This window comes from Pectinophora gossypiella, chromosome 28 (assembly GCF_024362695.1).
Source record: "Pectinophora gossypiella chromosome 28, ilPecGoss1.1, whole genome shotgun sequence".
NCBI classification, from domain to species: domain Eukaryota; kingdom Metazoa; phylum Arthropoda; class Insecta; order Lepidoptera; family Gelechiidae; genus Pectinophora; species Pectinophora gossypiella.
This window is the reverse complement of record NC_065431.1, coordinates 6,246,722-6,260,526: the sequence shown is the minus strand read 5'-3', so window position 1 is coordinate 6,260,526 and position 13,805 is coordinate 6,246,722. Positions and strand designations below refer to the sequence as shown.

Sequence of the window (13,805 nt, the reverse complement as noted above, 5' to 3'; positions counted from 1 at the left end):
AATTAGGCGGTGTCTGCAGGAATCGGGGCCATTATCATTATTATTTTATTTTTGGCTTCACGTTTTTATTTATCCTACAAAAAATGTCAATAATAAATATTTGGTAGTATTTTCCTATCTTCGTGTGGCAACATCAAATTCCAATAAAGAAAAAATAAAACGTCACTGTCAAGTCAAAAACAATTTTTGACGCAGTTCTCACAAGAATGCCGTAAGATTTCTTCAAAAATGTTTAACAAAGTGTTTCAACGTGCTTTAAAATTCCGTCTAAAAAAATCTTATCCGACTAACATTTACGATTTGTCGCGGGGTTCGGCCATTGCTGTGAAAAGACCGTATAGTGACGAAGTGCGTCGCGCGCAGGCGCAAACCGTAGCCGCGCCGGGACCTACAATATTCGACAAGATTATATCGAAAGAAATCAAGGCGGATATTATTTATGAAGATGATATGTGTTTGGCGTTCAATGATGTGAATCCTCAGGCTCCCGTGCATTTCTTAGTGATACCAAAACGCAGGATTCCGCGTCTGCAAGATGCGGAAGCTTCTGATAAGGAGGTAAGCCGACCAAGTTAGAAAGTACATTCTTAAACTAGATTCAAAGTTCATCAAATTGGCGGGACAATGTTTTTGAATGTCGCATAGACCAGGAGTTAGGGTCCGAAAATATTGTACCTACTGCGGTTTTTTATCGTAAAGATTCGTTTTTTTTTTCAATGACATTAATTTTATTCAAGCATAAAAGTTGTGTTAGACAAATTCAATTAATTATATTTTAGTTTCGACCAACCCCAAATTTTTTTGTACTTTTTACTTTAAAAACCTTAAAGAAATATATTTATAGATAGGAATTTTCTGAAGAGTGTTTAGTGCTCACTTCTTGTACCTATTTAGACCTCTTTTTATTATGTACCATTCTATTTATAATTTCAAAATGAGAATCCAAAAGTAGGTACCTACGTTAATGAAATCGACAACTCATTTATTATATAATATTGTTGGAAAATTGGTTGATTGGTTTTAGCTTGTTTTGTTTAGAACTGGTTTCTAAAGATTGCAGTTCAAGGCCAAATACCTACAATCCTCCAATTAACTTTTATTTCTATTTTAATAATAATGTTTTATTAAATATTAGTGATATTTTTATGATAGGACTTATTATCAAAAGTGGCTGTAATTCTTTTCATGACTTTGGTTTTGCTTTTGACTTCCTCAAAAGGGTTTTTTTTGACGTGCTTTATTGTAGGTTTGTCTCAAATAGCATTAACTACCTCATAAATCATAAACAGCCCTCCCCTCAATCAACTGGAGGGGCTATGGACCATACACCACACGGCTCTACTGCAGGTTAGACGAGGTGTTTTACAGCTAACAGCCGGGACTAACGGCTTAACGTGCCCTCCAAAACACGAAAACATCGTGAGGAAACCCATATTCCCGAGAAATGCACTGACCTAATATGTATTGGGCTGGTTTTCCCTTCGGGTTGGAAGGTCAGACAGGCAGTCGCTTCTGTAAAAAATCGGAACTGTCAAATCTTCAGGTTAGGTAAGCGGACCCTGTGAAAATCGGGATAATGCTAGGTAGATGATGATAATGACATGTGACTCTGACTTTTATTAGGATTAGGAATTGCTCGCGTGTATGTTTGTGGTACCAATGTGTTGTCTGAAAAAATGAAAGAATGAAATCTAACCTTTTCAAAGGTGTTGGTTAATAAGCAACAGATAAGAGCACAATTACGCGGCGTGACTAACAGGAATGGCATGCGATAAACATTGATACCACTGATTAAACTGCGATAATGTGTCCGCAATAACAGCAAGGTGTGGGATTCCATTTGCTTTTAGTAAAGTTGTACAAATCGTTTCATGACAAGATTCGTAATACGATTCCTATTATAATATTTTTATGAGTATTTTTTTTAATATTCTTTTACAAACTTTTTCTCGCTAGTTCTTGGCATATTTTCATTGACACAGATCATCTAACATTATCCCGTTTTTCACAGGGTTCACTTACTTAACCTGAAGATTTGACAGGTGCGGTTTTTTTACAGAAGCGACTGCTTGTCTTTGTTTTTCTTTTTCTTTTTGTTTGTTTATATATTATTCATTCACGAATCTATGTCCACAATCTAATACTGTCTATATCTATAAAATATTGTAACACTAAGATGGTAGCTGATGCCTATAGCACAGGCTTGAGTCTATTTTAGACATCAGCTGAAATTATTATTCTGTAACTTGCTCCTTACTAATTTTGTAACTCTAAAATTGTTCTTAAATGGCTTTGTGTGGAAATAAATAAATTTTATTATTATTATATTATATTATATATTAACACAGATATATCTCTAATTTTCTTGGTACTTTAGAATGATAACGCTGTTCGAAAAACGCGTGACTTGAATCACAGTGTCATCCAGTATCTAAACCACAAATTCGACTTTGAGTTTGAATTCACGTTTGGATCATAGTTAATTGATATCACGTGGTTATCAGGATTCTTGCCCGGCTAATGGCAATAGGCTCGCCCCCTATTACATGAGAGTTAAACATAGCTGCACCTCCGCCTACCCCTTCGAGGATATATGACTGGTGCTATTTTATGTTTTTATAATCAAATTCCCTTTTCCTTTCAGATCCTCGGCCATCTAATGCTGGTGGCTCGTTCGCTAGGCGCTCAGAAGGCCCCAAGCGGGTGGCGTCTGGTGATTAACAACGGTAGAGACGGCGCTCAGTCGGTGTACCATCTTCACCTCCATGTTATCGGCGGTAGACAGATGGGATGGCCACCTGGCTAATGGTAACCTGAGCGTCGTAACCGTTGGCTTCATCAGCTAGTCTCTTACATCTTTGGAGGGCTTTAGTTACTCTTCACTTATGAAATGTTGTTATTCTCAAGCGATTGTATATTACATTAATTCAAAAAGTTATTCACTAACTTATACACAGTTGGACAGAAAAGTTTTAGGTCTAAAACCAATTTGGATCGTGCATGTCCGTTGCATTCCGGACATGTTTGCCTTTTTAGTCGCCAGTTTGCCAAAGATCAAAAGAAGGTTTAATGTAGGAATCCGTAGAACGTAGGCAGAGCTCCGATGATCGGACGGAACACTCCAGAGAGACTGGCTTTTTGAAGTCATTTTGATATGGTGATATCAAAATTATTACAAACACAAATGAATTAGCCTATTACCTACGCGATATCTAAAACAGTGAATTTTCAAACACCTTTCTGGTTTTTTAAGTTATAACACAGTAGGTAGGTATGTACACATTTTATTTTTTGCGTTAAAATTAAAGTACTTTGAAACCGCAACAAGTGATATATCTTTGTGTAAGCAAAGATATATTTTACTTGTTTATTAACATATTTTTAAATGTTTTATTGTGCTCAAACTATTAAAGACATTTTAAACGCCGATAAGAATCAAATTCCTATAAATTATGTGTTAAGCACAAAATTGTCTTAGGAATTTTCTGATAAGATATATTGCACAAATGCGTAATAATGAATGAAAAGTTTAAGAATTTTTGATCTGTTGAAGTGTAATGTTTTTCATGCTTTAAATACCTTCATAAATTAAATCTTGCAGACGAATAAATTCACTAAATTTGTAATTTTCAAATCATCATTTATCTGGTACAAAATTAAAAAAAATATATAATTAAGTATTAAATGCCATTGCCTTTTAGATTTAGTGCAATAATTTGGCCAAATTAGTTTTAAGAGTTTAGATATTAATGTGCCTTTTAGTGCAAAAAAGTATATATAAAACAATTTCTCAAAATAGTGTGTTTGATATAATTTTATAATAATTAAAAAATAGTGTGGCGGTAAGAGTGGGAAAAGATATAAGAACTAACTTTTTAATTTAAATTGTTCCATAATCAGCACATTGAGTGCTTCGGATACGGCCCTCGCTGGCGTGGTCGGCGTTTTATCTCTTTTCGCGCCTCTCGCTATAGGCCCATGTCAGGCGTTTTCTGTCAAACATTATCTCTTTGGCAATGACGAACTTCCATACAAAGTTACATCCGCTATTTCAACGTTTTCAACCCTATTTCACGATAAAAGTTAGGCTATGTCCTTTTCCAAGGTCTAGTCTATATCTCTGTGTCGAATTTCATCAAAATCGGTTCAATGATTTAGGCGTGAAAGCACAGTAGTAGTAAAGTAGGTATTATCCCAGTGGTAAAACAATCCGCAAGTCACAAGCAATCAGAAGATAATTGCAGACAGTTTTTGTACGAAGTCTTAAGACGCATATGCTTCCAAAACCAACATCTTTTAATTCCTACTCTTCTCTGCCATACTTTACCAAAATATAAAGTGGCGTTTTGGTATTTTCAAGATTTTTGTAACAGGGTCAAAAAGGCCACATCGAAGCAATTCACCTAAACAGCAGTATTGCATTGCGCACTTACTTTCATGTGCGCAAATGTCAAATAGCCATATTGCTTTTAAATGAATTGCTTCGATGTGGTATTTTTAAGCCCCCACTACGGCACGGCTAATAGAAAATTTCAATTGTGTGTGTATATTGCCACAGTTTGAGCCCAATGTTTAACTCTGAACAAACGGCGCGGCCATTTTTGATTAAATATATTTATAAATTCCCGTCCATAATCCTTAATGATGCGGACAGAGCAACAATTAATCTGAAAACAACTTCCAGCTTTTGATATGAAGTCTCAAGATAGATCTGATGAGCCGTACGCTGACAGGCGGTCAGCCCATTGTCCATATAATGGTTAGGAAGAGCACAATCTGTCCTCTATACTAAAAATCTTTTTCGATACCGCTTGGTACAAAATTGGAGTCTCAATTTAAAACTCATAATATTATTATTAGTTTGTTATAAGTATCCTCCTTTCAAACACTGAAACTAGTCAGTAAAAACCTAAAAACATATTTTTAAAGATCTTAGTAGTATAGTGAAACACATTGAGAATCTGTCCTTTTCGAATTATGGCTTTGCCTTTTTTCTGGGCAATTGAAATAAACTCTATTTTTTCTTTCGATAAGATGTTGCATAAATAAAAACAAATAATTAGGAGTTAAAAAAATATATTTTTATGAATTTCCGTTAAAAATATTGTAATAAATGTCAAAATCTGCTGGACAGATAAAAAAGTCTTTCATTAATCTTAAATTGTGCAAAATAAATGATATTGCAATTTACTGTGTTATGTACCTTATATGTTAAAAAGGGCATAGCCTAAGAATCTCAAAAATAAGCCGTATTAACAATAGTCACATAAATCTAGTCAGAACATACAAAAAATAGAACATTTTATATAATGAAATACAATATAGCAAACTAATAAAAAAAGATGATTTTGTTTTTCATTAAAACTAAGAAGACATTTTCACTACTGTCTCCTGAACTATTTTTTGGTATTTTTGCAATAGTCCTGTCTTTATCGCACGCTTTTTGTAATAGTAAGAGTAAACGGGACGGCAAACTGTGGTGTTTTTTTACATACCTAAATGAGATATTATAAGAAATTATAAGAATAAGTTTTACGTAGTACTAGATGTCATTTAATTTTGTTTTTTCTTTGTTTAAAAGATATTTTGCGAAAGGTAAATCAATTTTGGGTAATGCAAGGACCAAAAAATAATTTAAGAAAAAAAGTGTTCCTGTAAGGAGCCTTTGTATCAAGTGAAATTCAAATAAGAAAAAAGCTACATACACCTTTCGTAGAATATTCGAGTCACATTTTAAATTAAAATGAGCAAATTCTATGTTACAATGGTGCTCAAACACAATTTTATTATTTTAAACCTGAATTTACATAACATAAACAGCCTATATGCATCCCACTGCTAGGCACAGGCCTCCCCTCAATCAACCGGAGGGGGGATGGAGCAAACTCCACCACGCCTAAACCTGAATTTAAAGTTTATTAAATGGCAACATAATTAAAAGTATAATTTTTATTTTATTTTGATTTGATTGTTCTAAAATTAGCTCTCTCCCTTTTGCACATATCGTAATTCGTAAGTAAAGGACAGCCCTATGGCTTTTTGGCGGGAACGTGAATCGCTTGGTTGCTTTCTTCATTGAATAATCTAAATAATTAATACGAAATGGTGTTTTGTGGTTAATGGTCTTGTTAAGTTAATCGGAAAACATTCGCAATTTTTATACCGCAATATTGAATAAAAAAGTGTACCTATCAATTTTCGCTTCGTATCAAGAAGCCGCTTCATTGCTCGAAAGTTTATGCGTACTTTTGAGTCAATTCATTTGTTGTTGGGGTTCGGAATAGGAGTCCCAACCCAGCCGGAGTTCATCGTCATCACCTTTTATCATTTCATTAATTTAATCATCATTAAGAAAAAAAACACAAGACATGGCTATATGGGCATACTGCCCTTTGCCTAACCCTTAGGGGAAAACAAAAAGAGGACAGCCCTATTTTTGGAACATTCAAACGTGATTCAAACAAAAAAGTATCAATGCCGTAATCGATATTTGTTTTTTTTTATTTATAATGTGACTCGCAACAAATAGTTATTTTAAGTTCGGTAGCGGGAGCGACGCAGTTACTCCCTAGTTTTTGTTAAACTTTTTAAAAACTAAATCGGAGTATGTTGAGTCGATCACTTAATGTTTAGAATTTAATTTTGTGTTAAATTCTGTAACCAAAGGTTTATTAAATAATTGTAGTAATATTTTTGTTTTTTATTTTCAATTTAGAAAGTTATAGGGGAGCCCAATAGCCCTGTTCTTTCGGACACTCCATACAAAAATAAGTATAAGAGACACTAGCGTTTTTCGAGCCAGCGTCTGCGCGATGTCTACGCGTCGCCACGCCAGTTCAACGTTTTTTGCGAAGAAGTACAGTGCATAACGCAATCCACTATTATAGGTATCTTGATATTTTATATCGTTCTGTATCAATTGTTATAGTTCGTAAAATATTCGTTTTGGCATCCGCAAATAATAATAAAAGTGTTTTTTTATTATTTTTTATATGTTGACAATACAATACGAAAATTGGTCAGCAAAAATTTAGTTTCGATCGCCATCGACTCGCAAAGAAGAATACGAATTAATCGCTTTCCTGAACTGTAACACTACACAGAGGTTCCCAACGTTGACGACGCTGTTTCCTTTTTCGTTTACGTAATTTTTGGATCAGTAATATTAACAGCAGTGTTTCTTCGTCGGAATCCATTTTCATACTGATTGTACGACGCCAGCGCCGCGAGTCATGAGCAATATAATGTACCCACTTTAGGGCTCTGTCGCACTAACATATTTGACATTTAGTGAGACTTACAGTTCAATTTGTCAAAAAAGTTAATGTGACATGGTACGAAAGTCTACATATTAATGCTCGTGACCGTACACGTCGCGCTGATGCTGGCACGACGACGACGCTTGAAAGACGCTAGTGTGGGGAGGGCGGGATCTCTTAGTGTGAGCGAGACTTCCCCTTTCTCTTTATCTGTTTACTACTAAAGGTTTACTTAGAAATGATAAACGCAAACTAAAGTTCAAATATTTATTTTCCAAAAGTGTATGTAATTAGAAACAGATAGTAGCGGGAATGCAGGTAGGCGCGGCGCAAGATAGGGGCGCGGGCGGGGGTAACGCGTACGGGAGGGGAGTAGCGGGGAGCATAAGCGGAGCGGGCGCACACGCTGGGGGTAAGGGTAACGGTGGAAGGGCACACGGCGCTGGGGCACACGGCGCGGGGGCACACGCTGGGGGTAAGGCTAACGGGGCGGAGGCATAGGGTAAGGCTAACGGTGGAAGGGCACACGGCGCGGGGGCACAAGGCGCAGGGGCACACGGCGCGGGGGCACACGGCGCAGGGGCACACGGAGCTGGGGGTAATGCTAAAGGTGTGCCGGGAAGGATCAACGGCGCAGGCGCGGGAGCGGGTAAACAAGATGGCGGCAAAGGTAATTCACACGGCGCCAACAATGGCGCGGCAGCTGCTAAAGCGGACGTTAAAACTGGAGGTAAAGCGGACTGCAGTAAAGGTGGTAGAGTGGCTCCGAGGGACGCAGACAAAGAGTTGACCAGCGCTGGAGTTAAGGGTGCAAGTGGAGAAGTGCAGGGTGCAGGTGGCGCTGGGAGTAGCAAGGGCGCTGCAGGAGGCGGCGGCGGCAGCAGCCCTGATAAGCATGATGAGTAGGCTTGCTGGAAGGGAAACAAAATGTTATGATAAGGTTAGTGATTATTTAAAAGATATGAATGCATGGAATTAACTATCTCCGAACGGCCTCCGTGGTCCAGTGGTTGAGCGTTGGGCTCACGATCCGAATGTTCCGGGTTCGAATCCCGGTGGGAACATAGCACAAAAATCACTTTGTGATCCCTAGTTTGGTTAGGACATTACAGGATGATCACCTGATTGTCCAAAAAGTAAGATGATCCGTGCTTCGGAAGGCACGTTAAGACGTTGGTCCCGGTTACTACTTACTGATGTAAGTAAGTAGTCGTAACATGAGCCATGTCAGGGGCCTTTGGCGGCTCAATAGTAACCCTGACACCAGGGTTGATGAGGTTGGTACTCGACCTGACAACCCACACGATAGAAGAAGAAGATTAACTATCTGGGAACTGATTTTAGGCAACCAAATTACTAAATTGTATAACAATATTGGCCCTGATTACTGCAGACACCTCCCAATTTTACTTTAAGTTATACCTGTCATTTTCTTATCCGCCGAAAAGGAAAGGGACGGATGATTGACAGCTCTTAATTTTAGGAAGAATGAGTAAATGAATGAATAACCCGGGCGAATCGAAAAGGTATCTCGCTGGTACGCAAACCGTTTGACGTGTGCTGTCAACTTAATTCTATCGAGTTATTAGGCAATGTAATTTTTTTATAGGGTTTTAGATTTGTGCTTGAAATTGACGTGTGTTCCATAACTTTTATGCTTGTCGATTACCCGTCCCTTTTCTTTTCCGCGGATAAGAAAATGACAGGTATAACTTAAAATAGAATTAAGTAGATGGTGTTTACAGGAATTAGCACAATTATTTCTTACCTGCAACAGCCTCCGTGATCTAGTGGTTAGAGCGTTAGGCTCACGATCTGGAGGTCCGGGTTCGATTCCCGATGGGGACATTGTCGAAATCACTTTGTGAGACTGTCCTTTGTTTGGTAAGGACTTTTCAGGCTTGAATCACCTGATTGTCCGAAAAAGTAAGATGATTCCGTGCTTCGGAGGGCACGTTAAGCCGTTGGTCCCGGTTATTAGCCGTAAAAACACCTCCACCAACCCGCAGTGGAGCAGCGTGGTGGAGTATGCTCCATACCCCCTCCGGTTGATTGAGGGGAGGCCTGTGCCCAGCAGTGGGACGTATATAGGCAGTTTATGTTATGTTATTTCTTACCTGAGCCAAAGCGAAAACTCCAAAGATCACAAATGCGTGCATGTTTACGAATGTGCCAGCTCCATTGACCCGGCGCCCTATATTCACCCCCTTATCGCACATAGCGTGATGTTATTCGCATTCCTAACACTATTGGCTAATAAATTAATGTAATATATGTATTATGTTTGTCACGCTCTTATCACGCGAATCAAATAGGTTGTACTTACTAGGGTAAATAAAACGGTATATAGAAATAAAACCAAGTTTATTGACATTAAATCCCTAGCAAGTACATAGATCGGATCTCTGGGTCGCAGGTAATTTGATACTGGCTGAGCACCCTTGGTGCAGTAGGAAAACTACCACTTCCCTGTAACTCTTCCCACGACGACACGGGGTACACCGGCGCGCGCAGCAGGGCAGCAGAAACGGTGGGGTAAGTACAGGACCGAAAGTGGATCCAGCGGGTTGTAGAACCCGAAAGGTGAAGCGGTAGAGGTAAGTACAGGACCGGTAGTGGGTCCTGCGGTTGTAGAACTCGAAGGGTGAAACCTGGAACCCGGAATTAGTCATTTCAAGAATTGTCCGAATTCCCAGTCTGACTGCCACATGCCGATCCCTTAGCTTGATTGAAGATGGGAAGTGGATAGCAAGCAAGCTTAGCAATCTAAGATGTGGCTGTCAGCAAATTACACACAATAAAAGTGAATTTAGCAAAATAAATTTAGAAAAAGAACAAAGAACAAGATAAATTTATGGTAGGTAGTTGTTTTAAAAAACTATCTAACAAAATAGTAAAATTGAATATTTTAAGCTGAATAATTTTAATAGCAACGATATTAAACGTATTTTGTACATTATTATTGTTCCATTTAAGAATTATTTAAACAAGGAAAGTACTTAGGTACAAAGATAACTTTAAGTTGGTTAAGTAGAATTAATTTAGAAAAATTGACAATTTAAATGTTGTTTTGAACATAAAAGATTGCTAATTATGATATAAAATAAGCACTAAAGCGTGAAAATACATTTACCCGATGATTATGAAAAATGACAGTCATGCAATGAACAAAGAAAGCATGTACTAGTCTACGTTGATATTTAAACTAATAAAAATAGTAATTGCTACACTTACCCAATTAATGGGGATAACACAACACTATAAATTATTATATCGTAGACAAAATTAGTAAAAAAAACGTATTTAAAAAATATACGAGTAATCGAGGTGTTCTCGCTACAAAGGCAGAAGGATTGTGTCGAACATCCGACCGGAAGAGTAACGGCTCGGCTGTGGAGTGTAGGTACGGCTACCTACGCAATGTGATAATTATTAAAGTCGTACAATATTAACGGAATTATTTTGTAAATAGATATGTTTTGTTAAATTAATTAGTATATGTTTATTTATGTAATAATATTTTAGTTTTAAGCAGTAGTTTTTAAGTGTTTTCAATGATAACTTTTTGATAGTTCCTAACAGAAAAACAAGAGCAATTACACTCAGTAGTAAAACGCGGCAGGCGTTACATACCCCCCTTTTTTGGGTAGGATTTTCGCTAAGAAAATCCGCTGACTAAAATGTAACCTAGTCTGTCCTTCTTACTATTGACCATTCTAAAAATTACGTGGTACACATTCATTTCAACCCTTCCATTCACCCCCCTACTTTCTTTCATCCCTTTCACACACAAACAGTTATCTTATTTCGTTTTAAGTGACTGCGTCCTTTCCAAAAAGAGTACTAGACTTTTAACCGCAGCTTAGTACTCACACGTAATCAATAGGAGATTTAAGGTAACCGTTTTTTTTTTTTTCTTTTTATAGTATAATTTTCTTATCTTCGGGGTAGGGCCGAAGATAAAATAAATAGAATGTCCTAGGGGTAGGGCCTGGAGATTCAATATTTTTTTTTTGTAAAAAAAAAATTAGAAATACTATATATAAGTAAATATATTTAAGACGGTAGGTAGTTTTAGTAAGTAAGACATTGTTTTAGGCTAGTTTTGGATTTTTTAGTATAGTTTTAGTAAGTGTAGTTTTAGTTTTTTTTTTTTTTTTTTTTAAGGTAGTATGTAAGGTATTTTTAGAGAATATTAGAAGATATTAGAAGACGCATGCCATGCTCAAGATTTAAGTTTTTGGCAGGCCTAAGGCGTTTGATGGTATTACACATCAATCTCTTGACTGACTCTTACAGTCTGCTCGAGAATTAGTAAGCAGCTGGGGGATTCTATGTTTTTCTCTCACTTCCATCCCAGCAAGGAAGTTTTGTAAATATGGAAAGTTTTATTTTAGTTAGGTAAAAGTTTAGATATAATTATTTAGAATAGTTTGTAAGTTTAATATCCTTGACATGCCATGTACCTCTTCATAAAGGAGTTCATCTTTCTGAAGTGATAAATATTTGATTGGACGAGACATCTCTATTACTTTATGTTTTAATTGTAATTAGTTTAATTGAATAGTTATTTTTTGAGTAAGTGTTGCAAGTACCTGAAGTCTTAATAACTAAAACACAACAAACGGCAGAAGGAAAATAACAAGAAAACAAACGCTACTATCAAAAGTACACAACAATTAAAACACAGGGATAGACAGAGGTTGGCAGTGCAAAATCAAAGTTTTCCTTCTGTGCGATGTGGTAGGTTCGATTTTGTGTTTTTAATTGTATGCAATCACCTTGAAAGAGAAATAGTAAGGTATTCCCACAAAGCAACCACAGCACACAAAAGTTGCAATTACAATTCACTTAGAGCTAGACAAAATAATCAGACCAACACCAAAGATGACCAAAAATGCCAAAACCAGCAAAAAGGATACTCAGCTCAGTATTTCCTTAGTTGGGCGCCATTGTCACGCTCTTATCACGCGAATCAAATAGGTTGTACTTACTAGGGTAAATAAAACGGTATATAGAAATAAAACCAAGTTTATTGACATTAAATCCCTAGCAAGTACATAGATCGGATCTCTGGGTCGCAGGTAATTTGATACTGGCTGAGCACCCTTGGTGCAGTAGGAAAACTACCACTTCCCTGTAACTCTTCCCACGACGACACGGGGTACACCGGCGCGCGCAGCAGGGCAGCAGAAACGGTGGGGTAAGTACAGGACCGAAAGTGGATCCAGCGGGTTGTAGAACCCGAAAGGTGAAGCGGTAGAGGTAAGTACAGGACCGGTAGTGGGTCCTGCGGTTGTAGAACTCGAAGGGTGAAACCTGGAACCCGGAATTAGTCATTTCAAGAATTGTCCGAATTCCCAGTCTGACTGCCACATGCCGATCCCTTAGCTTGATTGAAGATGGGAAGTGGATAGCAAGCAAGCTTAGCAATCTAAGATGTGGCTGTCAGCAAATTACACACAATAAAAGTGAATTTAGCAAAATAAATTTAGAAAAAGAACAAAGAACAAGATAAATTTATGGTAGGTAGTTGTTTTAAAAAACTATCTAACAAAATAGTAAAATTGAATATTTTAAGCTGAATAATTTTAATAGCAACGATATTAAACGTATTTTGTACATTATTATTGTTCCATTTAAGAATTATTTAAACAAGGAAAGTACTTAGGTACAAAGATAACTTTAAGTTGGTTAAGTAGAATTAATTTAGAAAAATTGACAATTTAAATGTTGTTTTGAACATAAAAGATTGCTAATTATGATATAAAATAAGCACTAAAGCGTGAAAATACATTTACCCGATGATTATGAAAAATGACAGTCATGCAATGAACAAAGAAAGCATGTACTAGTCTACGTTGATATTTAAACTAATAAAAATAGTAATTGCTACACTTACCCAATTAATGGGGATAACACAACACTATAAATTATTATATCGTAGACAAAATTAGTAAAAAAAACGTATTTAAAAAATATACGAGTAATCGAGGTGTTCTCGCTACAAAGGCAGAAGGATTGTGTCGAACATCCGACCGGAAGAGTAACGGCTCGGCTGTGGAGTGTAGGTACGGCTACCTACGCAATGTGATAATTATTAAAGTCGTACAATATTAACGGAATTATTTTGTAAATAGATATGTTTTGTTAAATTAATTAGTATATGTTTATTTATGTAATAATATTTTAGTTTTAAGCAGTAGTTTTTAAGTGTTTTCAATGATAACTTTTTGATAGTTCCTAACAGAAAAACAAGAGCAATTACACTCAGTAGTAAAACGCGGCAGGCGTTACATGTTGTAAACTTGAAGTATTGTGAAAGTGAAATTGGCAATTATTAAAACGTGATTGTCATACTTTCTTGATAAGACTTAGGCAATTTTTGGCGAAGTCAGTTAAGTAATTCATGACTATAAAACAACGCTTTCAGATGTTTACCCTTCCGGACATGTCGTAAAAACCGACGGGGGGTGTTAACACGATAGTTTGGGCTTGAACCCTTATGGTACATACATCACATCTACATTAGACTTCCTATTAACC

General features: G+C 36.8%; 2 protein-coding genes and 1 long non-coding RNA gene across 3 annotated transcripts; 1 reads left to right on the top strand and 2 right to left on the bottom strand.

The window, feature by feature from the left end:
- The first annotated feature begins 141 nt into the window (after positions 1-141).
- On the top strand, positions 142-6,690 carry LOC126379278 (adenosine 5'-monophosphoramidase HINT1-like). The gene is made up of 2 exons (XM_050027986.1): positions 142-558; positions 2,645-6,690. Exons 1-2 carry the CDS (start codon positions 229-231, stop codon positions 2,804-2,806), a joined length of 492 nt encoding a protein of 163 aa, XP_049883943.1. The 5' UTR covers positions 142-228; the 3' UTR covers positions 2,807-6,690.
- Positions 6,691-7,549: 859 nt separating this feature from the next.
- Positions 7,550-9,538, bottom strand: LOC126379091 (uncharacterized). Its single transcript, XM_050027654.1, has 2 exons — positions 9,377-9,538; positions 7,550-8,170 (listed from the first exon to the last, which is right to left on the bottom strand). Exons 1-2 carry the CDS (start codon positions 9,476-9,478, stop codon positions 7,550-7,552), a joined length of 723 nt encoding a protein of 240 aa, XP_049883611.1. The 5' UTR covers positions 9,479-9,538.
- Positions 9,539-9,815: 277 nt separating this feature from the next.
- On the bottom strand, positions 9,816-13,235 carry LOC126379313 (uncharacterized). The gene is made up of 2 exons (XR_007568307.1): positions 10,494-13,235; positions 9,816-9,910 (listed from the first exon to the last, which is right to left on the bottom strand). It is a non-coding gene; the product is annotated as an uncharacterized LOC126379313 (long non-coding RNA).
- Between the last annotated feature and the right edge of the window lie 570 nt (positions 13,236-13,805).